General features: G+C 57.8%; 12 protein-coding genes and 1 non-coding gene across 13 annotated transcripts; 8 read left to right on the top strand and 5 right to left on the bottom strand.

The window, feature by feature from the left end:
• Positions 1 to 1140: 1140 nt before the first annotated feature.
• VDAG_04106 (fumarylacetoacetate hydrolase domain-containing protein) lies at positions 1141 to 1998 on the top strand (the record flags this gene model as incomplete). The annotated part of the gene is made up of 3 exons (XM_009650553.1): positions 1141 to 1226; positions 1305 to 1516; positions 1571 to 1998. The coding sequence occupies 3 exons, from the start codon at positions 1141 to 1143 to the stop codon at positions 1996 to 1998; spliced, it is 726 nt and encodes a 241-aa protein (XP_009648848.1).
• A 339-nt stretch (positions 1999 to 2337) lies between these two features.
• Positions 2338 to 2427, top strand: VDAG_20133. The gene has a single exon. It is a non-coding gene; the product is annotated as a tRNA-Phe (tRNA).
• A 242-nt stretch (positions 2428 to 2669) lies between these two features.
• Positions 2670 to 3365, bottom strand: VDAG_04105 (3-hydroxyanthranilate 3,4-dioxygenase; the record flags this gene model as incomplete). Its single annotated transcript, XM_009650552.1, has 3 exons — positions 2670 to 3116; positions 3202 to 3277; positions 3334 to 3365. 3 exons carry the CDS (start codon positions 3363 to 3365, stop codon positions 2670 to 2672), a joined length of 555 nt encoding a protein of 184 aa, XP_009648847.1.
• Positions 3366 to 4024: 659 nt separating this feature from the next.
• Positions 4025 to 4945, top strand: VDAG_04104 (uncharacterized protein; the record flags this gene model as incomplete). The annotated part of the gene is made up of 1 exon (XM_009650551.1): positions 4025 to 4945. The coding sequence occupies one exon, from the start codon at positions 4025 to 4027 to the stop codon at positions 4943 to 4945; it is 921 nt and encodes a 306-aa protein (XP_009648846.1).
• Positions 4946 to 5972: 1027 nt separating this feature from the next.
• Positions 5973 to 6494, top strand: VDAG_04103 (uncharacterized protein). Its single transcript, XM_009650550.1, has 3 exons — positions 5973 to 6145; positions 6227 to 6276; positions 6331 to 6494. The coding sequence occupies exons 1-3, from the start codon at positions 6011 to 6013 to the stop codon at positions 6347 to 6349; spliced, it is 204 nt and encodes a 67-aa protein (XP_009648845.1). The 5' UTR covers positions 5973 to 6010; the 3' UTR covers positions 6350 to 6494.
• A 1207-nt stretch (positions 6495 to 7701) lies between these two features.
• VDAG_04102 (uncharacterized protein) lies at positions 7702 to 8694 on the top strand (the record flags this gene model as incomplete). The annotated part of the gene is made up of 1 exon (XM_009650549.1): positions 7702 to 8694. The coding sequence occupies one exon, from the start codon at positions 7702 to 7704 to the stop codon at positions 8692 to 8694; it is 993 nt and encodes a 330-aa protein (XP_009648844.1).
• Positions 8695 to 9018: 324 nt separating this feature from the next.
• VDAG_04101 (glucan endo-1,3-alpha-glucosidase agn1) lies at positions 9019 to 13279 on the bottom strand (the record flags this gene model as incomplete). Its single annotated transcript, XM_009650548.1, has 11 exons — positions 9019 to 9966; positions 9997 to 10118; positions 10186 to 10441; positions 10508 to 10778; positions 10841 to 10852; positions 10906 to 11165; positions 11247 to 11419; positions 11516 to 11546; positions 11604 to 12403; positions 12476 to 12877; positions 12953 to 13279. 11 exons carry the CDS (start codon positions 13277 to 13279, stop codon positions 9105 to 9107), a joined length of 3516 nt encoding a protein of 1171 aa, XP_009648843.1. The 3' UTR covers positions 9019 to 9104.
• Positions 13280 to 14490: 1211 nt separating this feature from the next.
• Positions 14491 to 16681, top strand: VDAG_04100 (uncharacterized protein; the record flags this gene model as incomplete). Its single annotated transcript, XM_009650547.1, has 4 exons — positions 14491 to 14924; positions 14986 to 15249; positions 15308 to 15710; positions 16130 to 16681. The coding sequence occupies 4 exons, from the start codon at positions 14491 to 14493 to the stop codon at positions 16679 to 16681; spliced, it is 1653 nt and encodes a 550-aa protein (XP_009648842.1).
• A 581-nt stretch (positions 16682 to 17262) lies between these two features.
• Positions 17263 to 17949, top strand: VDAG_04099 (uncharacterized protein; the record flags this gene model as incomplete). The annotated part of the gene is made up of 3 exons (XM_009650546.1): positions 17263 to 17446; positions 17635 to 17722; positions 17832 to 17949. 3 exons carry the CDS (start codon positions 17263 to 17265, stop codon positions 17947 to 17949), a joined length of 390 nt encoding a protein of 129 aa, XP_009648841.1.
• A 162-nt stretch (positions 17950 to 18111) lies between these two features.
• On the bottom strand, positions 18112 to 19482 carry VDAG_04098 (peroxisomal coenzyme A diphosphatase; the record flags this gene model as incomplete). The annotated part of the gene is made up of 2 exons (XM_009650545.1): positions 18112 to 18905; positions 19002 to 19482. 2 exons carry the CDS (start codon positions 19480 to 19482, stop codon positions 18112 to 18114), a joined length of 1275 nt encoding a protein of 424 aa, XP_009648840.1.
• Positions 19483 to 19919: 437 nt separating this feature from the next.
• VDAG_04097 (uncharacterized protein) lies at positions 19920 to 21197 on the bottom strand (the record flags this gene model as incomplete). The annotated part of the gene is made up of 1 exon (XM_009650544.1): positions 19920 to 21197. One exon carries the CDS (start codon positions 21195 to 21197, stop codon positions 19920 to 19922), a length of 1278 nt encoding a protein of 425 aa, XP_009648839.1.
• Positions 21198 to 21953: 756 nt separating this feature from the next.
• Positions 21954 to 25160, bottom strand: VDAG_04096 (DNA replication licensing factor mcm4; the record flags this gene model as incomplete). Its single annotated transcript, XM_009650543.1, has 3 exons — positions 21954 to 22535; positions 22598 to 24720; positions 24779 to 25160. The coding sequence occupies 3 exons, from the start codon at positions 25158 to 25160 to the stop codon at positions 21954 to 21956; spliced, it is 3087 nt and encodes a 1028-aa protein (XP_009648838.1).
• Positions 25161 to 25652: 492 nt separating this feature from the next.
• VDAG_04095 (coatomer zeta subunit) lies at positions 25653 to 26647 on the top strand (the record flags this gene model as incomplete). Its single annotated transcript, XM_009650542.1, has 7 exons — positions 25653 to 25732; positions 25783 to 25826; positions 25887 to 26006; positions 26065 to 26125; positions 26173 to 26226; positions 26310 to 26346; positions 26444 to 26647. The coding sequence occupies 7 exons, from the start codon at positions 25653 to 25655 to the stop codon at positions 26645 to 26647; spliced, it is 600 nt and encodes a 199-aa protein (XP_009648837.1).
• Between the last annotated feature and the right edge of the window lie 524 nt (positions 26648 to 27171).

The following is a 27171-nucleotide window of genomic DNA, read 5'->3' as shown; positions in this document are numbered from 1 at the left end:
CCGGTCCCCCGTCGCGGGGACAAACGCCCACAAAATTTGGACAGTTTAAAACCTAGAATACAAAAACTTTTTGAATTTTTTTTCCCCCAAAGCCCCCAAAAAAGAGACGGCCAAGCCGGGGTAAGGTTCAGGATAGTCTAATGTAAAGCGGTGGATCGGACAGAAAGGAGAGCCTTGAGAGCCCACTGGGGCCGTGGGTCGCGAACCCCGCTGGGCTGCGGGAACAAGGAAGCCAGCCCCCCCCCCCCCCCAGGGCTAATCCCCGTGTGGCAACTGGGTTGCAGTGCCTTGAGTGCCCCCCACACGAATTCTGCCATCTGGGAGCCTCGACCCCGCCTCCGACCTGTGGCTCTGGTCGCGACCTGCGAAATCAGCCGCGAACGGGCCACACCCTCTTTTGCCTCCGTCATGGGAAGACGCCAACGAGGAGTCGTCGAGGTGAAGGAAATGACATGTGTCAGGCGACGATATGCGGCGGCCTTCATATGTGCCACCCTGTTTGATGTTGGCTCTTGGATCAAGTCACCTAGGCCTTTATTTCGCTTTATTGAGTCGAGCACAGCTTGTCGAGCACAGCTTGCTCATTCGAGCATTTAATTACTATGTCGAGCGAGTCAACTTTCAAATGCAGGGTGCAGCTCCACACGCACGACCAATCTTGCATGTCTTAGACCTGCTGATGGGATGAGACGAAATGCGCCCAAGCTGCTGGCCACTGTGAGTGCAGGTCTCGGCCAGTCTCTCTGGGAATGGCAAGGTCCAGCTTCGCCAATTTCATCACTAAGGGTTCCGCCTTAGTCAGCGAATGTGGAAGTCGCAGTGTTCATCCCGCCCACAAGAAATCGATTGCCTCACAATATGAGAACATCAGACCGCCAATCATCAGAGGCTCGCGGGAGCATCTCCAGTGGATGTGTAAATAAGGATAATATAGCATTGTCACGAGCTTAACGTCCTTCAGCCGCATTGTCACAGCCCAATTCTCAAACCCCAAACTCGGCAATGGTACCGATTCCTCGGACCGAGACCCGAGACCCACGCAGACCTCCGAACCAGGAGCGCGTGTCGGTTTATTGAAATACACTCTCATGTCATGACCATCGTCACCAGCCTCACTCATCGCCACTCCTCACCTCAACCATGTCGCTCCTCTTCAAGCGCTCGATGGCTACGGCCTCTTCTCTGCGGACAGCCGGCAAGGTTGTCTGCGTCGGCCGCAACTACGCGTAGGGCAGCCCCCTTCCCCCTTGCCCCGAAACTCCTTTCCGCGAACCCGGGGCTAACCCTCAGCCTCATGTGCTCAGCGACCACATCAAGGAGCTCAATTCGGCCAAGCCCAAGCAGCCCTTCTTCTTTTTGAAGCCCACATCATCCATCCTCCTGCCCGGTGGCGGCGCCATCCAGCGGCCCAAGGGCGTCGACATGCACTACGAGATTGAGCTCGCCGCCGTCGTTGGCAGGCAGATTCGCGACTTTGACCCCAACGACGAGCAGGGCGCTCTCGACGCCATTGAGGGTCTGTACACCAACGGAGGCCCTCCCATGCACCTGCATGCTAACAGCTCTACAGCCTACGCCATGTCCATCGACCTGACGGCGCGCAACGTCCAGAACGAGGCCAAGAAGAAGGGCCTGCCCTGGAGCATCGCCAAGGGCTTCGACACGTTCCTGCCCATGAGCAACATCATCCCCAAGGCCTCCATCCCCGACCCCCACAACGTCGAGGTCTTCCTCAAGCTCAACGGCGAGACGAAGCAGGACGCGTCCACGAACCTCATGCTCTTCCGCCTGCCCCGTCTGCTGGCCGACATCTCCAAGGTCATGACGCTCGAGAAGGGCGACATCATCCTGACGGGCACGCCGGCTGGCGTCGGCCCCGCGGGTCCCGGCGATGTCATCACTGGCGGAGTGCGCGTCAACGGCAAGGAGCTTGTCGAGGGCAGGATTGAGTATGCCGTGGAGGAGTCGACGAGCTCTTACGAGTTCAAGGAGACGTGAGAGCTATGAGTTCAGCATGTTTGACACCCCCAGAGGCACCCCATAATCTGGGTTTTTTTTTTCTTCGCGAGAGACAAAAGTATATCAATGTATACCACGACCCATCTGTCGTTTGCTGTTTCCTGCGCCTCCCCCCAAAATGCCATGCACGTCGCCCGCGACGCTGACTCGCCCCATCTTGACCCGCACAACGGCTCGAGGAGCCACAAATCCCGGCCGACGGAATATCACGCATTCATACCCACCACCACTGGGGCCTCTCGACCAAAGAACCCTCTGTCTGCCCCGTTCCACACTGTGGCCATGAACAGGTCGGCCGACAGCGGAATCCATCAACAGGGGGGGATGGCGCAGTTGGGAGCGCGTTAGACTGAAGTCAACTTCAGGAAGTCAATCTAAAGGTCGCTGGTTCGATCCCGGCTCACCCCAGGTAGTAGATCTTCGGATCTCCAAGTTTTGTCACATTCTCTTTCATTTTTGTCACTGCCCAAACGGCAGAACAGAAGCAGTGGCGCTCAGCGTGGCACTCCAACCGTCACAATGGCCATGGGGATGAATCGCGCATCACAAATGGACAGCGCCTGGATCAGGAAAACTCATAATTTATACATGCAATCCGAACGCCGTCACACAGACAACCCCCCCCCCCCCCCTGCCCCAAATCGTACGTGTCACGCCGACTCCCGGTTCGGGTCCCGAATGCTCCCCGGCCGCGGCGCCGCCTCAGCCATGGTCCCGCACGCGCCGCACCGCCTCTTCTCCTCGCTGGCCTTGAACTCGTTCACGGCGGCCTTGATCTGCGTGCCGAGGTCCGTGCAGTGAAAGGCCGCCTCGTGCACGACGGCCCGGCAGCCGTCGCAGTACCAGCGCATGCGGTCGAGGCTCCCCGGCGGCCGGCGCTGCTCGAGCACGACGCCGACCGTGTCGGCGAAGCGGACGGGGTTGTGCGGCGTGTTGGCGGGCAGCAGGAACATGTCGCCCTCGCGGATGACGATGTCCTTGAAGGCGCCGTCGGCCGGGTCGACGACCTTGAGGGTCATGGCGCCCTTGTACTGGTAGAACCACTCGGGCGTCGTGTTGATGTGGTAGTCGGTGCGGGCGTTGGGGCCGCCGACGATCTGGCGGCTGTGTTAGAACAGCGAGCGCTCACGCGTATGTATGGCTGAGGAAGGGGAGGGTGGCGAGGACACCTGGCGAACGTACCATGACGGTGAAGTCATCGTTGTAGACGCAGTAGTTGTTGATGGGGGGCTTCAGCAGGTGAGAGTTCTCTTCGAGCCTGGATGGCAGTTAGGAGGTTGTCTGAAGCGCAACATGGCGCTGGCATTGACTCACCACTTGGGCAGGTTGATGGGATTTGAAAGCATTCTGAGAAGCGTTGTCAAGTGTGGTGCTTGGTGAGAGTGATGGCAAACAAACCAACAAGAAAAACCGAGTCTATCCGAGCCTCTTTACAGGACTCGATGAATTTTCAATTCTGCTTGAAAAAATCACACCAAAACGAGCATCGCGTTTGAAATGCCTCTTCGGTAAATTGACTGGCAAGGCGCGGCAGTGTCGGCGCGACGGCTGTGACTTCAGCGGCATTTGCCCCTCCACCCGCATCTCCCCTATGGTGACCCCGCGACCCGCGACGTGATGCGACTGTCGTCTGATTGGTGTACCTCTGCGTTATCAATCAGCCGGTACCCGCCTCGTCATCGCTTTGACTATTCGCCTTGTCAGAAACCTTTTGCTCGTGGCAGAGGCATGGGATTGAAAGGCTGCTCACCATTGTCTTACCTGAAGCGAGGCCTCTTCAGTTCTTACAGTCGGCGGCACCTTGTGTCAGTGTCGTAAACACCAAGTCCAAGGTGAATGATGACTAAGCTCGGTGGCCTTCGACAGGCGACATCGGCAGACTGGTGTTTTTGCGGGTTTTGAGGATCAAGCAAAGGAGGAGTGCCATCAAAGAGCAACGCCAAATAACTGCTTGTCGCGGACCACCTTGGCTCAGATCATCAGATGAGGTCAACACATGGCCAACATGTCGTCCGATAGGAATTGGAATTTGCTGCCGTGCGACCTCGTCGAGCACCAGATTGGCCAGGTCGACCTGTTGATGGCCATGTTTCCCGCAGAAGAAGAGTTGACGATCCGAGAGGAGTCGCAAAATATCCTAAGCGCTCTGAAGACCAGCATCGAGGATGGCGCAGTACCGACGTTCAGCGCGTGGCCCGCCGTGGCTCTCCTGCTCACATTGGCAATCCCGGAGCCTCAAGATCCAGACATCCACAAGTCGCTACAGCTCGACATCAACGCACCATTCGCCTATGAGGGAAGTGATGCGCCGGAAGAAGCACCAAGGATACGAGTCCGCATCCAGCAGCCGGACTGGCTCAGCAGAGCAGAAACAGCCCACCTCAACGCCCAGCACTCTGAGGTCGAAGAAGACCTCTTTAGCACGGTCGAAGCCATTCAAGAGGCGGCAGCTCAAAAGCTCAAGGAATCTCGAGAAGCCCGCGTCGACGTCACATCAGATGCTGCTGCTGCTGCGGCAAACGGAGGCGGACCTCTAGTTCGAGTCTGGTTCTACTTTCCCTCCATTTCGACACGCTCCAAGCGCGACGACTTCATCTTCAATGCGCCGCACTACCACCTCACGGGGTTCTTGTACGCCGGAAAACCTGGCCTTCTGTGTGTTGAAGGCCCGTCGCAGTACATTGATGACTACATGAAGTTCATCAAGACGGAGAGCTGGGGCGACATTCCGGCACATCACAAAAAAGTCAGCGAACGTCATCGTGAGAAGGCTATCACGACGAGAGTGTTTGCCGACATGCAGGAGATTACAGATACCGTAGGGCAAAGGAGGGGGCAACGCGCGAATCGAGGTGACATGAAAGCCATAGAGGAGTGGCTGGTGGAAAGAGGGCTGGGCGACGCGTTTACCAAGGTACTGATGTAGGCAAGCATACTGTAGGAACAATGGTCGCCAACCAGAGCAAGACAACTGCTTGCGCTTTTCCAAGGCTAATTCAAGCTGCGACAGCGGTCAAAAGTTATGGAATCCACAGCAGGCCTGGAGCATGCTGTGCACAGCATCACCCTAGGAGCCACAGCCATGCTGACTATGAGGTACCAGGTATATGAGGGGTTGCGGACGGGTTCTGGAACCACCGATGGTATAGATTTGAGGGGTTCAGCCGATGCTATCTTCACAAGACGGCTGCCATGCCATTGCCGAGGGGAACCCATCCTGCTTTTGCCTGTCCTTGCACCAGGGGACGGGAGGCACAAACTCATCCCACAACCTGACCTGACGAACAAGCGAGCTCACACAACATCTATGCTTCAGAAGGTGGCAAAAGTGCTCGCTTATAGAACACTGCATCGCTACTGTCATTGATGGCAAGGATACTGGCTGCATGGTGCCCCATTATAGTCCGTCTGAGACGAGGTTTCAAGCTCCCATAGGGCTGCCGGTCTGCTTGATGTGCCTTGGTGCAGCCAAAACCCCTATGAACAGAGGCATTCCAATTTTTGGACAAACTTGACGTGGGCCCTGAGAACCCAGCTGAAAACGCTTCGACGTGCCGAGAAAGATTCCACATTACGCACTCACATGCGGAGATCCGTGATGATCATGAATTCCTGCGCAGTGGACGCAGTGATCCATTCGCGACATAGTCATCCCCATGTCTCAATCGTGCCTACACCCTGCCTGTCTCATCTTGCCCTGACTGGACCCAATGCTCGCCTGCATGGAATGTCTTGCGGCACGTAGGTATTTGGGAGTAAACCTTGGAAAGATCATTTCCAATTGTAGCCTATGTGTTTACGCATGACCACATTGCAGCACCTTCACCAACCCCAGGTTTCATACCCGAAATAACGCGTGAGCTCATGCGCATTTCGAGCTGTCTCTAGGATAGTCTCTGCACAGGTATATAAAGACCCTCCGCAAGCACTCATATCGTCTTATTGGAGCAATTGCGCAATCATATCCCAGACCCTCTTGACACCATCAATCATGAAGCTCATTTCTGCAACTAGCCTGGCTCTCTTCGTCGGCTTCGGCCTCTCTCTACCTTCAATGATGAAGACCACTTGCCAGTTGGGCAGCATTGGGCCTGCCAATGCGGGAAATGCAGCATGTAGCGCTTCTGTAAGTCTGAAGGAAGCACCCGCTCTCCACACTCTCCGGCGAGGTCAACCTTGAATTTCCCTTTGCTTACAAAGGGACTAGTGTTTGATTCAGCACGGCAACATCCATGGTGGACACTGCAATGAGAATGCGTAAGTTTAGGCACCTTCAGTTACCGTACATGATGGAGGCTAACATCAAAGTAGTGTGTGCATTTGCAACTAGGTCTTTGGGACGGGTTCAGCTTGTTGGAAATACTCAACTATCGTCTACGCTCCTCCTAGGCAGTGGCGGTAAAGTCAATGTTTTTCATCGTTGTCTTTGCCACTGGACAGACTACGAAGAATCCAATCAAGGACTGTCTCCTCTTTCCAGGAGGAAATCTGACCTCATGTCTCCTCAGTGACCCTGATTTTTATTTTGTGCAATGCTTGAGATGACGACGCATGGATCCTCCGGCTTCCTCGGCTTTCTTGGAAACATGATCATTGACCAAGAAAGCCGTAAGACTGCTTCTTGGTATCAGCCCTCGCGTCAGTTCTGGTACCCGTAAGGGTGCTTCCCCGGCACCTGTCTAGAATAACTGAGCCGACAGTGTCCAGATCGGGTTGCCAAGACTTTTGGGGTACCAAACGGAGGAAAGTATACTGAATCCTTCTTCTTTGAATTTTCTGGATGGCATCATGAGAGAATAATTTGCTGATACGCTTGCCGCTGGGCTTCGGGTTTTCTTACACGACTCAGTAGGGAGTAACCGAGCGCCAAATCAGATGCGAGGTGAATCTCGGCACTCCTTCCAGTGCCTTTTCCCGGTTGATCTACAAGATCCTTCAGGCTTACAAACACGCGACAATTCAAGACATTGATGGATTACTATCTCTCCCAATTGTTCAAGGCAGTGATGGGTGATCATTGCTACTGACAAGGGGCTATTCATCCCTGGTGATCCCACGGGTGTGGGGGAAAGGATCGAAGTCCAAGCCACACCCGCCAAGAACACCATTTACGGGTCTTGGCTCGCATGTCCCAGGAGCCCTAGCCGCGTGCGAGTTGCATTCTAAATCCTTCCTTGGCTGGAACCCTGCTGCGGGCGCCCTATTTTTAGCCAGCCGTTCGACTGCCGGCATCCTGACATTGAGGATGTTGGATCTCTAATCACCACAATCGGACAACTTCCCAAGTGATCGAAGGAGGCTTGGTGAGCAGCACCTGCGATGGTCCGCTGTCCATGCATACAGATGCGGCATGGGTTGATTACCAGCGTACTCAGTCTGCAAATAGCATGTCAGCGTCGTTCTAGGTGGTCTTCGGCATCATGATCCTGCCCGAACATTCATGACAACCCGAAGTTCGCGGTATAGTGAGCTTGCTTGACTGCACTCAATCTGGCATAAAAGACACATGCCCAACGAGGTTTCAAGCTACTCTCTTTAGATATCATCAACATCATCAATCACTCCTCCTCAACAACAACATCATCAGCTCCTAGCTTCACCCATCTATCCTCCCAGCATTTACTTTGCGACCTTCAGCAACTCTTGTTCAGAACCCGCATTCGTGGCACTTCAATAACCACAATGCCTTCTTTCCTTTCGGCCGCTCTTCTCAGCCTCGGCGCTGCCCACTTGGCTGCGTCTCAGACTGTCAACTGCAATTCAATGGGTATCCCGGATGGCTACCAGGGCTTTGACAAGTGGCGCGCCACAACCAAGGACTGCTCGGAGGCCACCAACAAACTTGAAGAACACTTCGGTCAGGCAGTCCCAGAGGCTTCCTTTGGTTGCGTTTCTCTGGCCATCTCGGGCGGGTGCGAAGTTTCCATGTGCGACTCGTCGGATGTCCGCCGAAACATCGACTACACCGCGGCCTGGACGGCGGCAAGGGTCATTCATGCGAGACACAAAGCGGACGGAAAGGTGGCTGGATACATCTCGCTTGACGACTACAGCGATGCCGGTGGCTTCAAGGTGTTTGTCAAGGTTGCCGCGACTGACAGCCCCAACCCCACCGGCAAGCGAAAGCGCAGCTTGTTCGGCCGCCCCAGTGCCTTGAACCTGGGTGAGCGGGAAGAGCCCAAGGAGGTGGAGGCTCGAGCCCCGTCTGACGAGACCAGCACGCTCCCTGCAGTGGAAAAGCGCTGGGACTGGAACTGGTTCAGCAAGGACAGCTGGCCCATTGATCACACGGGGCTTTACACCAACATCCGAACTGCGTGGGGCACCGAAGAGAATATCGGCGATGACCAAGTCCTCAATGCTATGGAAAACCTTCTCACGGACTGGAACAACGTCCAAGGCAACCCTTCCAGCCTCACACCGCCTGCGTACCATGCCCCCAACGACATGAGGATCCAGTTTGAGTGGGCTGCGCACAACAACCACAACGTGAATGACATTGGCTACGAGGAGAGGATTCAGATGCTGCACTGGGCAGTTCAGGAACGCCGGATCCACGCCCCGCGCCAGAACTTCTCCATGCAGGTCAGACGTGGCAACGTGTCCGTCGGGCATCTCATCATCCGCGTTTTCTGGGTCGGCCAGGACGAGTCGCTGTCTAACGTCTGTAACTAGATCAACGGACCCAAAAGTCATGCGAGATGAAACACAATGTCGGAAATGGTGCTTCGAGATCGAAAGAGAGGGGAGAGAGGTAAATACCATGGGCGAGGTTCAAAGAGGGTATACTAAGAGAGCAATATGAGAAATGTTTCAAATTGATCAACCCGCACTTGATGCAGCCCAGAACCCTTTGCCGAAGTGTCCTCTTATTTTCACTAGATTCTTATCTGACTACATCGTTTCTTTCACTAGGACCAAGGTCCGCACTCGCGTTTGCCATCGGCTTACTCCATTGACAGACCCAAGATGCGTCCAACAAGACGACAATCATCGGCTCAGAACGAACAAATAAACTAATATTTTGGCACCCATAGCTGGTGACGGAGCTATGGATAGCAAAATGGCTGACGCACCATCTCATCCTAGATACACACTGTTTGGATTCCGCCATTTGCAGTCTTGTGGTCGGTGCAAACAACCTGACAACAGGGGTAGATATCGGTGCACTTCCGGCTTCCCTTCTGTCCCCGCCATGTGACGTTGTCCTGGACGAGCTTCGAAGAACATACAGGGACTTGCCAGAAACCTGGAGTTGAGATGCCCTGTTGAAGGGGAAGGAAAGTCGGACTGTCAGGGCCTCCAGTAGCCGTGTCTGCCGACTTGCGCAAACCGAAGGGCAGCTTCTCGCCGTTTTCCTTCCACCCGTCATAAGCAGACCGCGCGAGCTCCTGCCAGGTGATCTCCCAGTCGTTGTCTGCCTTGCCGATGTCCGGCAAGCCGTACGGATACTCTGCGGTGCTGCTCTCCCTTGTCTTTCCTCCAATCGACTTGACAGACGGCACGCAGATAACCCACAAGTCTTTGTTGTCGTACTTCAAGTACGCGTCGTTGCGCCAGCTGCCCAGGAAATTGGTGGTCTTCTGCGGGTTAAAACGCTCGAACGATCCAACGGCCACCACCGGGGCGCACGACTCATCGGCCGCCCAAGCATTGGTGACAAGCCTTGCGTGGATCACCTTCTTGACGACGGTACCCATCTGACCCTGGCTCACGTCCTTCGCTGGGTTCAAGACGAACAGGCCGTTGTTGAGAAGGCCAATCATGGCAGCTGATCCAGCAGGATCGCCACTGAACAAGAAGGTCATGAGGTTGTCAATGCTGTCTTTCAGCATCTTCACCATCAACTCGGCTGCCTTCTGTACCGAGTCGGCCGCATCAATGGCACCCTGCTCACTACTCGGACGCGGTGGACTTAGTGACTGGGCCAAGACAATGTACGTTGTTCTCTAGGTGTGAGGAGGGTGTTGTACTCACGAGTCTGAAACATTGCCTCCCATGAACTCATACGCGTTGATAGCGCTGCCTACACTATCGCGCGCGCTTGTTGCTTTATCGTTGGCACTTGTCCACTTGGAGAATTGATCTGTGCCCAAAACCTGTTGACCAGTAGAGTCAGATGAAGATTCAAGTGTACGTATGCCGTAGAATATGTGACAGCCTTACCTTCTCCCAAATTCCAGCACCTGTGAACGCGAATATGGTGTCGAAAGAACCCAGGATAACTTTCAATGTGCCAAGCCAGTTTCCGGTCTGTGGCCGCACAAACTTGGCCGCCATGTTCTTTGCGTTGCTCGTGATGGGGTTCTCGACTTCGACAACAGCATCGTAATACTTTTGGTAGAACGCATTGAGGTTTCCGAAGGCGAGCTCGACCATAGCCACGGACGAGTACGTGAGGGTCTGACAGCTGATGGCATTGCTGTACGATGCAGATGTTAAAACTCACTCGAGAAGAGGGTACAACATCCACTGGGTGCACACATACCATCCACTCTTGCCCAGTTTGTCGCACGAGTAGTCCTCTGGTAGCTCTGTGGCCTGGCTCGGGTCATGATCGGTCCCCCACATCCAGCCGACGGCGACAGGCATGTTGGTCAACCAACGGGGGATGATGTCGGGGTTGCCGTTGTTGCGAATTCTGGTGATTAGCTCCCACCATGCCATCATGTCTTCGAGTGTCGTTTGGGCCATGACTGCGTCCCACCTCTTCCAGGGGTCGATTCCGATGTTTCCAGCGATACCGCAGTCTTTCCTATCTGTTTGGGAGTCAACATGATTCTAGATGTAGGGGCAAATGTATGGCCAAGTGAGTACTTACAGCATTTCCACGCTGTGATACAAATGTCAGATCTTGTCGTTTCGTGAATAGAGAGGGTCACTTACGGAGGCCGGAATTGGCTGCTTTGCAAGCTGCCATGTCCTTCACCTTGCCGTCGTCGTCAAGCGGCGTCTCTTTAAAGATGGCTCCTGGGACAGCTGGACGAGTCTGCGTGCAAGCTGATGGAGGACAGTATCCTCGAGAACAAGCAAAAGCGCAGAGACCAATGTACTCGGATCCAAGGTTCGCCAGCGGGTAGCCAAAGGGTTTGCTTGCAGGCGGCTGGACCATGCGACCCTTGGTGGAGCATGTGCAAGGGGAGGGACTACAGAAGATTAGCACACTGGATGTAAGGCGAGGGCATTTGATGACTGACCAGTATCCGCGGCCACAGCTAAAGTCACACAGGCCCCCGAAGTTTCCTTGTCCAGTCCCGGAGACGCATTCTTGCTGGGTCACCGGCACCTCGGGCGCTGGCTCTTCTGGCTCCGGGATAGGCTGGGGGATGATACATTTGCCCTTAAGGGATGCGTCCTTCGTGCATACTCCAGTAGGACAATAGTTGTGGTTGCATGAGAACTAGTAGTAAGTATTGTGAGTCAGAAAGACTTTTCGCACCGACGGTACATGGTATTGGGGTTCAAGAAGAGTCTTGAGAAAAGTAGTCAGACTTACAGAGCAAAGTCCTTCGTACGTGCAAGTCATTCTGGTATGGCGGTGGTTAGCAGGTAGCTGCGGACGTGGTGATGGAGGGACCCCTTACCCAGCGGCAGGCCAAGCATCAATGTTGAGAGACTTGGGCTCGGTCACCTTGAGGCCCATCTTGGTACAAGTACAGGGTCCGCGAGGGCAGTAGCCATAGTTGCAAGCAAAGGAGCAGATGCCCTCGAAATTCTCATGAGCGGCCCCGAAATCCTTCACTCCCGTGCCGGCGACGCAAACTTGGTCACCCAGCGAGCGCGGCGGCGTCACAGAGACGGCTGCGCCTTTGGAACTGCCGACCCAGGCGTTCCAGTTGTTGAGGCCAGCGTTCTTGGAGCAGTCCGTTGTGATGGCAGGGCCCTTGACTGAGAGACCGCCCCTCGACAGGGTCACAACCACCTCGCCTGTGGCGCCGTTGAAAGGCACACTGCCGTGGTAGATGCCTACGCCTCCGTCGGGGATGGAGTCCCAGGCCCATTGGGCCTGGGCCTTGCCACCGATAGAGACTGTCGCTGCCGCATTGGAGCCCAGTAGCGCTGAATAGAAGATGCGGTCCTCTGAAAGTTCGGCGGGAGAGTACACCGTCTGATGCTGGGCGGCTGTGTTTCCTGTTGTTCCGCCACTCGAGCAGGCTGAACCTGGGTTCAACCGGTACCAAGTAGTCAGGGTCTCACGAGACACCGTCGAGATGTTGTTCTTGTATGTGTCGATGACATAAGGCAGCATATCACGCCATCCGTCATGGGGCATATCCCGAACATAGTTGAAAGGCGAGTTGCCTCTGTCGGCAGCAAATGCAGAGTATTGCCCCTCGTCCAGAGGACCGATGTAATGGGACTCTCCATAATCGTTCCACGAGATCTAGAGCCGCGTTAGGCTTTGTATCGAGTATGTAACAAGAGAGGCAGGAATCGTGCAACAAGCATAACTTACGATTTGCACAAACTCGGGTTGCAAGTACCAGATGTGGGCCCAGCGATCAAACCAGGTGTGGTCGCCCCTCCAAAGCCAGTTCTTGTCAAAGCCCGGCATGTTGGTGTAGAACCAAGGGGCGACCGGCATCATGTAAGGCATGCCCTTCATAAAATCAAGGTAGGAGGCGTCGACCTCGGTGTTCTTGCGGTTCGGGCCTTCAGCCCAAGCGGCCCAGCTGAATAGACCATCAGCGATGCCGAGGGCCACAGCCTTCTTGGCTCCTAGGGAGGACCAGGATGGGATGAAGAAGCACCCGGTCTCCTTCTTGATTGTGGGCCAGTCGGAAGAAGATTTGGGACCCTCAAACGTGGAGACGAGGGGCTGAGAGCCGCGGCGGAAATAGGCTGACGAGGCGGCATACTAAAGCAAGGTGTTGTGAGTATAAGCTCTGCATTCGGGCGGCGCGAGTTTGAGCAGCATGTTGGTTGGACCTACTTTCTTGATCATGGTTATAACGGTGTCTTGCAGCCACGCGCCGTTGCCAGCATAGTCAAACGAAAGAAAAAGCTTGAAGCCCTTGCTTTCAGCAGCAGTGAAGAAGAGCGGAAGGTTGACGTCAGTAGTGTCCTCATCCATGGAGAAGTTGACGGCAAAGCCATCAATGTGCGCTTCTTGGGCAAGGCCGATCTCACGCTGATAGTCTGCTACAGTAAAGCCAGCGGTGTTAGACAGCATGAAATGCGCGAAAACCGACTTGGCCTGGACCTGGACTATCCAGAGAGCCAGAGCCAGCAGCCCAGCAGAAAGTCGACAGCCGATCATGTTGTCGGGCGTCAGGAGAGATGGCCAGGTGGGTGAGGATGCCTTTGAGGCCGTTGGAGTAATCTGCACTCATGCTTCTGTCCTCCTCGCGTCCCTTATATGAATCCACGGAGGAGACGAACCCTCGCCCTGGTCATCATCGAAACATGGAATGCCCCTCGGCCTTGTTGAGCTCTTTTCCAGCCTGCATGCTCCTAAGTCGTTCCGCCGGAATCCTTCAACAGAGCGATGGCACGGCAAACGGAGATCGGGTCCTCGAGGAACTACTAGCCCCCAAACCCTCGTCCAGCGCTGTAATTCGTGCGGCATCCGAGTCCTAGACTGGATCATGGAGATTGGCATGCGGGATGAGTGCCGTTCGCAGCTTAGCTCGCCGAACCGTCGACCCAGGCCCGCGGGCTAGGCCGAGCATGAAGGGACTTTGGTCTAAGCCCTATGGCAGTCGACCCGATCAAATCTCTTGGCCCTGGAGATACCCGGGCGGACCTGCAAGCGTGCTGAGAGATATTGCCACAAAGCTGCAACAGGTTCGGCTCCTAACGAGAGTCGGCTTTCGCTGGCAGCGTTGCATGGGGTGAGGTGAGCACTAAGCAGGCTCTTGGTGCCAGGGGTTTTTTCCCTGTATGGTTGACCCCCATCAGTGGGACAACTGACCCCGATCACCTGCCTACATTGGCAGGCTGTAACGAAGAAAAGAGAGCCAGATGCGATTCGGACTAGATGGGAGAACGTGCATCGAGTACCAGGACGAGGGTGACAATGGGTCGAAGAGGAAATCTACCTTCGCTACGGGTCACCCGGCCCGAGAAAACTAGGCCTGCTTCTCACGGGGTGATTAGCCTTCACTGTGTAGAATGGAAATTCCATGATGGTAGCTCACATTCGTTGAAAGGCATGCCGCGCTTTTCACAGAATCGCTGCGTAGATAGGCAGGTATCTACGGCAAGCTGATGGAAACACATCGAAATCCTCTGCGGCTAGCAATGCTGGGCGATGCTGAGAGATGGAGGCTGAGCATATAGGTGGTACAGCTGCAGGCCTCATTCGCAGTGCCTCGCAGGGATTGGACGTCCACGCAGCTCAAGGCTCTCATAGTCTTGGCGCGTGATGGCAAGCCATGACCATAGCTCTAGAAACACCGTGCAGCCTAGTCGCGAGTGCTGGCTCAACATTCGTATTATCCCCAGTCGAACAGATCATCGCATTTCTTCATGGAGGTGACGACTGGAGTGGCCGGCCTCGTCATCTTTGCCATCGATGCGGCCTTTAAGCTCACGAATCTGGTCAATGAAATCCGAGACGCGCCCGACGATATTCGCGATCTGGGGTCGAACCTCATATCCCTGGCCACGATTTTGAACAGCACAAAGACATTGTGCTCGCTGGACGAGTTCAAAGACGTCGATGAGCTGCTGTCGGAGACTCTGATGAGCTGCGTGAAACAGTGTGAGGATGCCAGCAGCGGCCTGTATGCCGAGCTGAGCGCCTTCAAGCCTCGCACGCCGACGACACCTGGCGTGGTGGAGAGGCGGAGCTTGCGACAAATGATGCACTGGTCCTGGCGGCAAAAGTCGAGGCAGGCTCTCAAGACGAGACTGTTTGATTCTAGGGACAACCTGAACATGGCCGTCACCGTCCTCAATGGGTACCTTACCATCCGTTCGGCCCAGCGAGGTCCTCTACAGTCGGGCTGACAGACGATGCAGTACGGTGGCCGGCAAAGGGTATCACGCGATTCGTATGGATATTGCCGAGCTCAACATGAAGCTGAACCGGGGTGCGAGCCCTGCGAGCCGTGCTACCCGGCAGCGATTTCGCGACAAGCTAGAAGATGATCTGAGAAGCGTGACGAGTGATGGTCAGATCGTAAGCGTAGCGGGCAGGACAGATGTGAGTTTCGGGATCCGCAACTACTTTGATCGCCTAGAGATTGCCACGATCCCAGCTGCTCCTCCGCCTATTGACGCGTTGTGGGTATACATCAGTCACCTATCGCCTTATCATTCTTGCTGACAGGTTTCCATGCAGTCCAGAGCAGGCCAACAGTGCGGTAGACACGGAAGAAGCTGTCGGTAACGGGTCTGCGCGCGCGCCAAAAACGCTCTTGGAAGCTGTGACGTCTGGAGACCGAGCCGCCGTGGAGTATGTCCTGTCCCAGGACGCTGGCCTGAACCGGCGATCGCCAGAGGGCCAGACTGTGTTGCACATTTGCGTCTCGTACGACGACAGGGAAACGGCAGACATTCTCATCAAGCATGAGCCGAGCATCATCAACAGGAAGAACTCTCGCAGCGAGACCCCTTTCCAGTTCGCCTTGCGAGAGCAGTCCTGGAACGTAGCTGGTCTTCTCATCGAGCGGGGCTGCTCCATGGGCCAGTTCGCCACGGAATTCTTCACCTGGCTGCCGCAACATGTGACGGACCTGGATTCCGTGCAGCCCGTCATCCGGGCTTGTTCAATGAGACTGGGGAGCGGCATCGGCTCGACACCGCTTCTGCATCGAGCCATCGAGCGTGGTGATACACGGTCTCTCGAGATTCTACTGCAGTAGGGGCTCAACCCCGATTATCCCGAGGCGGACACAGGTACGCAAAGAATTCCTCAACTCCACGAGCTCTTGTACCCGAAGAGTCTGTTCCAGCTGACGCACTTCTGCTTCCAGGGTTGCGGCCGATCCAGGTCGCCGTGCTGCTGGAGCAGCGGGAGCACGCCAAGCTCCTGATCGAACACGGCGCCGCGCTCAACAGGTTTATCCCGGCGACGATCGCCACGGACAAGATTCATCCACAGCACGAGCGCAAATACCACGACCGGTGCCGCGCGCTGTTGTACGACGCCTCGCTTCTGCAGATGTCCATCCTGTTCAACAAGGACGATACACCAGCCATGATGCAGCTCCTCCTCGACAACGGGGAGGATCCAGACTCCAAGGAGGGAGGGACAGCCAACCTCCTCACGCACCTCTATCTCGAGTCCCAGTGGGTCTACGCCCAGGCTATTATCCGCGCGGGCGGCGACGTCAACGGGCGTGGTCCAGACGGCTCAACGACGATGCACTGGGCGGCGTACGCGAACAACACGCCCCTCATCAAGATGCTGCGAGAATACGGCGCCGACGTCAACCCCGGGCATCCGGGCAAGGACGACTCGACACCCCTCATGCTCGCTGTGCGACACAGAGCGAGGGCGGCGGTCATGGCACTGCTCGACGCAGGGGCGAATGCCAGAATGACAGACGTTTGGGGGGTCACGGCACTCGGAAACGCGGAATATCTAAAGTCGGATCCAGAGTGGGCAACGGCTCTGTCGGCACTGAGAGAGGCAACCATGCCGTCCGCCAAGAAGAAGCCGCTCTTCGTTTCGGTCAGCGAGGAACGGGAGACATCGAAACAAAAGGGATGAGGAGATGCAGTCGACGGTGTTCCTTAGGCACCGTAATGTGCCTTAGATGCATCATACCCGCTAAGTGCATGTGTGAATGCAATTGCATCTGCCGCGCCGACAACGTGGTGGGGTAAACGGCTGCGCTAACCGGATCGAGGTCGTACCTGTAACACCTCAACTGCTAGTGACGCCCTGCTGACCTCGTGCTGTCGAGCAGTCGAACCACCAACAGCAACCTCGAAGCTATCCATATTAGCCATTTGCGCGCATTTGAGAGCATTTGTCTTTTGCGATTCCGATTCTATACCTTTGCATTTCTTCTTCCTGCGTCTTCGACTCGACGTCTCCAGAACTCTACCCACTAGATTCCCGTACCCCATAATCGGCCACGACACCCGGTGAAGCACACGAACAGACACAATGGACCACTCTCACATGGATCACGGCGACTCTGGCCATGGCGGCATGGACCATGGCCACGGCGGAATGGACCACGGCGACATGGGCGGCGCCCAGTGCAGCATGAACGCAAGTCACCCTCTCCACCTCTGCCTAGGTAGGCACTAGGTAGGCACCAGCTAACCCGTGCCACCCTTCAGATGCTCTTCACCTGGGACACCAGCAACCTCTGCATCGTCTTCCGTCAATGGCGCATCGACTCGACCTTCTCCCTCGTCCTGTCACTCGTGCTCGTCGTCGCTCTGACCGCCGGCTACGAGGCCCTCCGCGCCGCCTCCCGCCGCTACGAGACGGCTGTCAACAAGCGTGTCACAAACCTCCCCAGTACGTGCCCCCCGCTCTCCCCCTCACTCTCGCCCTCGCCCTCAAACCTCCCCTGGTCTCCCACCCCGTCATGGCGTGTCTCCCCATCCCTCGAGTCTGAGCGCTCGGCGGCTAAAGACGTGTCCCGCTCGATAAAGCCACCGGTGACCGAGAACCCGATACTGAGACCACGCCCTTCCTCTGGACAGGATCGCAGCAGGTTGAGGCGAGCAAGACCGCGCACGTCGTCAAGGCTGTGCTCTACGCGCTGCAGAACTTTTACGCCTTTATGATCATGTGAGTTTCCCTCTGTTCCTTTCGCTCTCTCCTTTGCTCCCTCGCCCTCTCGCTTGTAGGGGTAGTCGGAGGTGGATGGTCCGAGAATCGGGGTTTGCTGACGGCGCAGGTTGATCTTCATGACGTACAACGGCTGGGTCATGGTTGCTGTGGCGCTCGGGGCGTTCGTGGGCTACCTTCTCTTCGGCAACTCGACGTCCTCCACCAAGGACAACGCCTGCCATTAAGACACGTTTGTTTGCGTCGCGGGTCCTGTTCAAGGCAGATGGGAGAGTGTCAAGCTGGAGTCTCATTTCATTCGTCTAAAGGTTGCTGCTGTCATGGGATATCTACATCAGTATGCGACGGACACGTCGGCATGGCTTGAATGCAAAGTAGGAGAAGAAACTCTACATCTTGGCCGGCTCGCCTGCGTCTGCTGCAGCCTCGGTCTCCTCCTTGAGAGCCGGGTCGGAAACGACGTCGGGCTTGGGCTTCTTCGTGTCGAAGAAGCCCCCTTCCTTCTCCACCGTCTTGATAATGTCCTCGTCGCCGTGATGCTGGTTGTGTTCAAACTCGGGCGTCTCGCCGTACGCGAGCCGCGCCGCGTCGACGAGAATGTGCGCCGTCATGCCCCAGACCTTGTACCGCGCGACCTGCTCCTCCTCGAGCTTGGCCGCGAGCTTCGTCTGCGCCTGCGCGTCGGCGTCGGCTGGGGCCTCCTCCTGCTGCTTCTCGTCTTGCGCACGCGCCGCGGCGGGTGGCGCCTCGGGCTTGGACACGCGCTGCGCGTCGACAGGGACGTAGAAGTTGTGCACGCGCCACGGCGACTCGCGAAAGTGGACCCAGCGGCCGTCGTACCAGTGGCCCGGCGGATGGGTGCGGCCCGTCGCCTCGTCCTGGGCGCGCAGGAAGTTGTGGAAGGGGGCCGAGAAGACGGCGGCGACCTCCTTGGCGTCGAGGACGGGGATCATGGCCTCGGCCGGCGGAGGGGCGTCGGCGTGGGCGTCAGCTGCGCCGGGCGGTCTCGTCTCGGTCGTCTGGTCGGTGTGCAGGAAGGCGACGCAGGGGCGCACGACGATCTGGGTCTGGGCGATGTTGCAGGGTAGTTCGCAGAGCGACTCGATGCGGAAGGGGGCAGGCAGGGGGTGATGTATGTTGGGCAGGCCGATTTCCTCAAAGGCCTCGCGGCGGGCAATCTGGTCTGGGCCGGATCAGCGGGGTGGGTCTCGATCCGAGGCACGGCAAGGCGAGTATATATGCAGCAGCAGCAAGTGAGGAGTGGAAGAGGTGGACATACAGGGCGTCTCGTGAACGTCATCGGCCTTGCCACCAGGGAAAGCAGCGTGTCCAGAGTAATTACGCAGGCTGGCGGCACGCATGGTGATGACGACCCTCAAATCGCCACGGCGATCGGCAAACAGGAGGAGAAGCACGGCGGCGCGGCGGCTGGCGGGCAGGCGGTCCCATGTCGGCAGGGGCGGCGGCCTGTAGGCTCGGAGGCGGACGAGGGCGGCAGCCGATTGCGCTGTCAGCGGCGACATGGCGGCGGCATCCCAGTAGGAGGAGTCGAGTTCGTGGTCGAGTTCGTGGTCGAGGTTGGACCCTGTGTCAGCCTCGGGTCGAGAAGCCGAGGCTTTCCGCAGGTAGGTGACAAAGTTGCTGAGGTCCTCTTCGGTGGGTTTAGGCAGAGCAGGTCCGGCTGGAATGCCGTGTGGTGGAATAGCGGCCTCGTGAAGTATGCGGCTATCGGTGGACGCGGCTAGCGGTTCTGTGCTCATGGTGGTGGAAGAGGGAGAAGATGGGAGTATTGAATATGGGAGGTGTCGTCACAAGATGATTCAGGTCCGTCACAAGCACAAACATCTTGGCTACTTAGGCTTGTTAGGTAGGCAGGTGGGGTTTAGCGGTGCCTCTTGCCGCCTAGGTACCTGGGCCTAGGTAGTGGGTAGGTCCCGTAGGTACCTGGTGGGGCACGCGATCGGGTGAGCTGGGCCGTCATCAGGCCGGGGCGCCGAATGCGGGGGCGGGGCTGCCTCGATCCTGCCAGCCTTGTCTGTGCTGTACCTCGACAGGCTTGATACACGACGAAAGGATGGGACACGATCAAGCAAACCAACGACACCACGGATACACTGACCAGTCCATGATGCCCAAATCATCTCTATTTCCCTAGTGCCAGCTATGCTTGGTCCAAACGTTCTGCCTTCTCAAGCAGTCACACCTGTGCTCCATCGTTGAGGACCTTGATCTTCCCCTTGAGAACCTCCCGCCGTCTCTCCTCCTCCACAATGGTGCGTCCGTGGCCAGACGTCCTCCTGGCCTGAGCCAACAGCTCGTTCCACTGCCTGTTGATTTTATGCAGCAGTCCCGGAGACGCAGGCCCTGGCTTAACTTCAGCGTCAAAGCCTGTCTCAGGCCCGGCGAGAAAGATGGGCCTTGGTGTATCCGGACCGCTCGCCCTCCTCGATCTCATGGGGATGACAGGTCCTGGCTCGCCATCCCGCTCAGGCACCTGCTCATCTCCATGCCTCGTCCACCCAGGAGAGCGCGGCTCACCACTCCTACGCCGAAAGACCCTCGAAAACGCCCCCGAATACCTCTCCCTCCTACCGACCTTTGTCTCCTCCACGTCGAACCGCGAACCCCCCGACCCCGGCGGATACGGCGTCCTCGCCACATCCGTCAACGGCGGCACCGCCCCCGTCTCGACCCTCGCCGGAACACCCCTCCTCCGTCCCGTCTGGCCCACATTGTCCGCGAAGCTCAACGCGCCCCCGCGCCCGCCACCCCGCGTCAGAACCGCAAGCTGCGTCGCCGTCGCGTGGTACAGGTCCCGCGCCAGGTCGACGCTGTGCTCGTTGTAGTTGCTCCGCCGCGCGGGCAGCGTCTCGAAGTGATGCAGGCTCGGCGAGCGGGGCCCCGCGGGCAGCGACTCGCGCCGCCGCGCGGGCTCGCGCTCGAAGAGGCCCAGCGTGCGCGCCGGCTCGGAGAGCGGCAGGTCTTGTTCCGTGCTGTAGAGGCTGCTTGTTCGCGAGGCAGGCATCGTCGTCGCCTGGGCGTGGTTGTCGGTTGCCAACGTGAGGTCTCGCTTGCCCGGGCTGCTGGCGTGTTGTGCATCGTCGTGCTCGTGGGGGAGGGCGGTGCGGAGGGGCAGCGAGAGGAGGCTCGCGTGGCCGTCGTCGAGACGGGGTCTCTGAGCCGGCGGCAGGACGCCGCTTTCAAAGGACATGTTCTCCGGCGAGTCGACCGAGGAGCGTCTCGGAGACGAGGTCTGCCATTGGGATAACTCGCTCTGCCACCTCGGAGCCGGCGGTGGAGGAGGTCGTGGCGGGGCGCTGGTTCTGGGCCCTCCAAAGTCGGCCCACGAGCGACTATGTTCGTGAAGCGCGACCGGCTTCCTCTTCGGCCTCAGGGGCGGCAGCGGAAGAGGCTGGCTGGGGGGTACGCCGATTTCCATACCGCTGAAAACTTGGTCTGGCTTGCGATGGTTCATGCTTCGAGAAACGATGCGATGGAGCGATGGCGGGCGGTTGCTGTCAGAGCGCAGCGCGAGACTGTTGAAAAGGGAATGCCGCATGGGGCCATACTTAGGCGTCTGCTCACGTTGGCGGACGACAAAGGCGACGTCGCCGAGTCACTGGTTTCAATCCTGAGAGAACCCCATCGCTCGACGGCCCTTTGTGACTCGACCGTGTATGACTGGGCGAATGTCGTGTGGCGAATGAATGGCAAACAAAGATGGGTGCAGCGCTGACGAGCTGCTTGCAAGTCAGCGAAGACCGTGGCGTGACTTGTTCCTTTCTTGTGGTTGCTCAGAGCGGTGTTAGACCGCCCTATCGAGAGAACAAACACCAGCGTCACAAACGAGAGGGACCAAAAATATGTGGTGGCGTCTGAGGCCGGGCCCAAGCTTCCATTCTCACACGTCGCTAGCTTCAGTCATGAAAGTGTCAATGCGAGGATCGAGGATGAGAAAGAGCTTGGCGACACCATCCACCCCCATGTCGATTTCCAGATCCCAACCAAGCCTGCCAATCACGTCAGTTAGGTCAGCTCGACACGGGGGTTGACTCGGAGCACAAAGATGACAGCTTCACGTGCACCCTCGAAGAAATGGTATTCATTGCGTGAGACGATTCGAGATCATGACATTACCCCCCAACACAGCCGTTCCCTCTCCGCATACGCCATTATCGTGAACCACAGTCCTATCCACATAACCTCGTGATCATGCTCCCCACCACGCCGCTCACACCACAGCCGTGACGCGCCTGACGTTTCTCCTCGCGCCCTCGCCGCTGATCATGATGAGGCCCTCCATCTCCAGCGCCCTCATCGTCTCGCTAAAGTCAGCCTGCTCGACAGCCACGCTCGCGCCCTCGCTCAGCTGCTTGGCGACCTCGCCGTACCGCACCGCCTGTCCCGCGCTCGTGAGCTCGTCCAGCAGTCGCAGGATGGCGTCCTTGATCTCCTCGCGGCGCCTGCGCTCGGCGGAGCTCGTGCCCTCGGTGAGCAGGCTCATGTCGATGCGGCCCTGCGAGTCCGTGGCCGCCGTCTTGAGCGCCGACCGGATGAGGCGGCACGCCTCCTTGACGTCGTCGCGCGTGACCGTCGTCGAGAGGCGCATCTTGGCGTGCGCTTCGGCGAGACGGATCATCGACTCGAGCTGACGCGTCGTCGCTGTGATGCGCTTCTCGGCGGCGCGGACGTCCTGGCCGAGCTTGCGCATGTCGACGTAGTTCTCGACGAGCTCTTGGGCTGCGTCCTGTGAGATGGTCGGGTGGATGTTGGCGCGGGCGTAGGAGATGTAGGAGGTCAGGAATTCGACGGGCTGGGGTTTGTTAGTTGTTGGTCACTCGCAAAAAAAGGAGGTACCAGGACTTGGGAACGTACCAGAATGTCCAGCTCCGTGGCGGCCGAGTCTGGTGTATCCTCGAGGTATAGGGAGAGAAGATGGCGGGCGAGCTTGCGGTCCGTCTTCTCGTCAACGCGATCCAGGATGAGGTAGACGAGATCGAAACGAGACAGCAAGGTAGGAGGCAGATCAATGTTTTGCGGCACGGGAAGATCCGGGTTGTAACGACTGCCGATGGGGTTGGCCGAGGCCAGAATACTGGTGCGAGCGTTCAGCGTCGTGATGATGCCCGCCTTGGCCACCGAAACAGTCTGCTGCTCCATGACTTCGTGAAGCACTGAGCGGGTGGCGTCGGACATTTTATCAAACTCGTCGATGCAGCACACGCCGCCGTCAGACAGGACGAGAGCACCTGATTCGAGCACAAGTTGTCTGCTCTCAGGGTCTCTCGTGACGTATGCGGTAAGACCGACAGCGGAAGAGCCCTTGCCACTGGTGTAGACGCCGCGAGGAGCAATCTTGTGGATGTAGCCGAGAAGCTGTGACTTTGACGTCGAGGGGTCACCGCAGAGCAGCACGTTGATGTCGCCTCTGTACTTGGGGCTGCCTCCCTTCTGGAAGGTCTTGTTGGTGCCGCCAAACAGCTGGAGGAGAATGCCCTTCTTGACATCGTCCATTTCGTAGATCGATGGTGCCAGCGATCGTGACAGGAGATCGTAAATGTCGGGCCGTGCGGCTGTTTCTTGAATCTTGGCTTCCTCTTCGGCCGTCAGCTTGCGCGTCTCCTCCTTGCCCTCGAGCTCGTTCTCGTCGTCGCCTTCGAGCATCAAAGTCGACGGGTCCATGCCCATCCTCTTCTTGTCCACCTTTTGCACATGCAGCACATCCACGTATGTCTTGTATACGCTCTTGATTGTCCTCTGTCGGGGGTTGACCCTGACAGGGCTGGATCGAAAGATACCCGTCAGCTCAACGCGGTCACCGGCTTTGCAAAAGTCGACCAAGTCATGGCCACACGACACAGACACAGAGTGAGGGGTTTGGCCGGCAGGTACAGAGTCTGGCGTCTCCTGGAGCTTGATGATCTGCTTGTCCTCGAATGTGCATCGGTTGTGAACGATCTGCATCGAGTTGTCGGAACCGCATCGGGGCCTGGGGCACTTGGTCGGCTCGCTGATCTTGCCACGATCGAGACCGACGTTGACCGAGTGGTTGCAGACGTTGCATCGGAAGAAGGCGTCCTTCATGTCGGGGATGATGGGGCTCGTGCGGATGACGAGACCCTTGATGCTGACGAGCTGGTCCAGGTCAGATGGGTTGAGATCGCGCAGGTTCGTCGTGGTGGCAAGGCCATAGGGCCTGACTTTGTAGACCATCTGTGATACCGCATCTTCCATGGACTGCTGGTCTGGCTGGCCGCCCGGCGAAGGGGCTCCGTCAGGGCGATCGGAGCTGGGGAAGACGGGTTCGGAGCTTTGCGAGCTGATCTGGTGAGAGCTTCGACCTGCGGTACTCTGGGACCGACGCTGCATATCCTCGGCGGCAGCGAGTTCCGTCATGATGTCATGCACAGACTGGTCCATGATAGGGACGAGATCCTGGGGATATGACTGGATCTGGTGCCAGAACTTGCGGGTGGGCGGGTAGGCGTTCACATCGGCAAGGTCCAAGTACATTTTCGTGTTGCCCAGCAGCAGCATCGTCTGGAGCTGCTCCATGTAAGGCTTGGACTCAGCGTCGGGCGCCGCCTTGACCTCGGCCTCCGAGGCCCCGTCCTTGTACATGCGATACTTCTTTGTGAAGTGGCGCAAAAAGTCCTTAAAGGCGGTGAAGGAGTCGTCGACGGAAATGTTTGTTCCCCAAACAAGAGCTTCGTTGGCGCCGCCCAGGCGGTTGGCCTCTGATGTGTTGGGGTCGCGGTTGCTGAACGAGGCGGGGTCCGAACCAGGCACACTGCCGTCGCGTGTGATCCTGCCCGACTCGTTGAGGAAAATACGGCGAATGGGCTGAGCGGACAGACCCATCTCCTGGCGGCTGCGGGAGTAGGCAGAGCCGGAGCGCTGTCCGACAAAGAGAGCACTGCTTTCGCTGCGCAACTCGGACTGGGCTGGCCGTGACCGGCCAGGACTAGAGCTGGGATCATATCGAACGGGGGATGAGTCTGAGACGGGGGTCAGTCAGTATACATGCGGGAGTTGAGTATGCTCTGCGCTTCTGACCTCTGACTGTGCCGCTGGCGCGGGGTGTTCTATCGCCGTCAATCGACTGCGTCTCGGTCTGTTGGCGCAAGGGAGAGCTGGGCGCCGCTGTAGCGGTACTCTGGCTGTTCGTCATGTGTCGAAGCGGCGAGGACACATCGCCGAGCGCGGGGCCGGTGCGGCGGTTGCCTCCTACGGCGGGAGACGACTGGTAAAAGAGAGGGCTCGACTGAAGGCGCGAGGATGGGGGGTTCTGTCGGGGCGTCTGCGATGCGGCGGGTGCTTCAGCATCATCGGAAGCGAGGGGCGCGGGGCTGCTCTTGGGGACCTCTGCGTTCCTGGTGGAGCGGCGCGGTGTCCCGGCCTGGGAGCTTCGAGTCGATCGTTTGCTCGGGGACGACATGTTGGGCGACTGTAGCGAACAACGATTGTCGATGAAGAGCGGATGCGACGGCGGGTTGATGATGGCAGGAAGGGAGGGGGGGTTGAAAGTCGAAGTGGGCTGGCGACGACAGCAAATTGGCACTCTACGCGCTTTCACGCTCACTAGGGCAACCCCGACGCGTTTCAGGGGGTTGCCGACGCGTGCCACTTAACGCGGTCATGGAAAGGGTACTGTACCTTTCTAACCCCACCTGCACCTGCACCATCTCCTGTGTGTGCCCGTGCTGGCGAGGTACGTACCGGAAGGCTGCTGGCCGGAAGGCTGCTGGCCGGAACGGCTCAACAGTGCGCCCGCGGCACTGAGAACCCCACCCACCGTGTCCAATGCGCCGCCGTGAGTGGGTGGTGAGCGCCAGGCTGGACACTTGTGCTGTAACGGATCGCAACCCACCAAGCCGAAGCTCACCGCGATACCCAGACCCGACCTCAAGCTCGACCAGATACCAGCATCATGGCGCCCGCTCTATCGCTCTTCTCGGTGAACGCCGTCATCATTCTCAACACGGAGGACGGCACGAGGCTCTTTGCCAAGTACGAACCCCCGAACCACCGAGACGCTCGCCTGGCACTGACAGTTCCAGGTACTACAATGCGCCCCACGAGGCCCTGACCGGCGGCAAGGAAGGTATGGGCCGCAGACGCGAGCTGGCGTTTTCCGTTGTCCGGGCTGACGAGGTGCCTGCAGGCTCTGCTCATCCCAACCCGTACCCCGATGTCAAGTCGCAAAAGACGTTTGAGAAGGGTCTCCTCGAGAAGACGGCCAAGCAGACCAGCGATATCATCCTCTACGACAACAGGATCTGCCGTGAGCACGACGCTGAGACACATGGCCCTGCGCAAGTTGCTGATACGGAAGTCTGCAGTGTTCAAGATGGAGTCGGATGTCATGATCTACATTGTCGGCAGCGTCGACGAGAACGAGGTGTAGGTCGCTGTGAAGCTGTGGACCACGGGAAGCTGACAATGGCCAGGCTCCTGTACAACGCCATCCTCTGCATCAGGGACAGCTTGCATCTTTTGTTCAAGTGAGTCGTGGCACCGTCCTAGCCGTGGTCTACCCGAAAACGGTCTACCGGAGAAGATCCAGAGCTCATTGCGTTCATGACAGGTCCAGCGTCGACAAGCGCACCTGCGTCGAGAACTACGTACGTCCATCATCTCGGCCGGCCCTCAGACGCAAGCCGGCCCACGAACACACCGGCCCAGACAAACCGGTCTAGGACACAAAGCTGACTGTTGCAGGACCTCGTCTCGCTCGCCATTGACGAGATCATCGACGACGGCATCATCCTCGAGACGGACCCGACCATCATCGTGCAGCGCGTGAGCAAGGCTCCCGCCCAGGACGTCGACCTGCGCCGCATCGACCTCAGCGAACAGGGCGTCAACAACCTGGCGCAACTGGGAAAGTCGAAGCTCGCCGACTGGTTGAGGCAGGGCCTGTAGAGGGGCCTGTAGAGGGGCCTGTAGAGGAGGGGCAGACGCGAAAGGGGTTGTGTGGCTGGCTGGGTGCAACGGAGTTCTCGGGTCCTACAGGGCATTCATCGCAGGCATTGTTCGTCATGTTCGTCATGAAAAGTAGAAGCCCCCCAGCCAAACCTCGGGGGGGGGGGCAAGATGATGATTTGATGTTTTTATAAGTCACCCTGAAGCTCGTCTATGTGTCCATGTTTCATCAGAGTCTCCATGTCTTCATACGAGTCGTCAGACTCTCGTTTCCGACGCTGCCTTGCGCAGCCTGTTCATGACGGCCGCCGCAACATCGTCCCCGTCATCGACGCCGTCCACAAAAATCACGGCGACGCCCCTCCTGTCCAGCTCGCGGAGCGCCGAGAACAGGCCCCTGGCGATGCCCGGAATGGTCTCGCCGAGGTCAATGTCGAGAATCGTCGCGAGCGCCTCGCCGTCGTCGCCCTGCAGCCGGCCCTCGACAATCGCAAAGACCGTCTCGTCGCCCGCCTCCCCCGAAT

Source organism: Verticillium dahliae, genomic scaffold, assembly GCF_000150675.1.
Source record: "Verticillium dahliae VdLs.17 supercont1.7 genomic scaffold, whole genome shotgun sequence".
Lineage (NCBI taxonomy): Eukaryota > Fungi > Ascomycota > Sordariomycetes > Glomerellales > Plectosphaerellaceae > Verticillium > Verticillium dahliae.
Note: the sequence above shows the minus strand (reverse complement) of the source record. Positions and strands in the feature narration are given on the sequence as shown.

Excerpts from the sequence above, each read along its gene's own strand:
- VDAG_04103 (XM_009650550.1), top strand. The coding sequence starts at position 6,011 with ATGAAGCTCATTTCTGCAACTAGCCTGGCTCTCTTCGTCGGCTTCGGC. Across the intron at positions 6,146-6,226 it reads ATGCAGCATGTAGCGCTTCT|TGTTTGATTCAGCACGGCAA; the intron begins GTAAGTCTGAAG and ends CAAAGGGACTAG.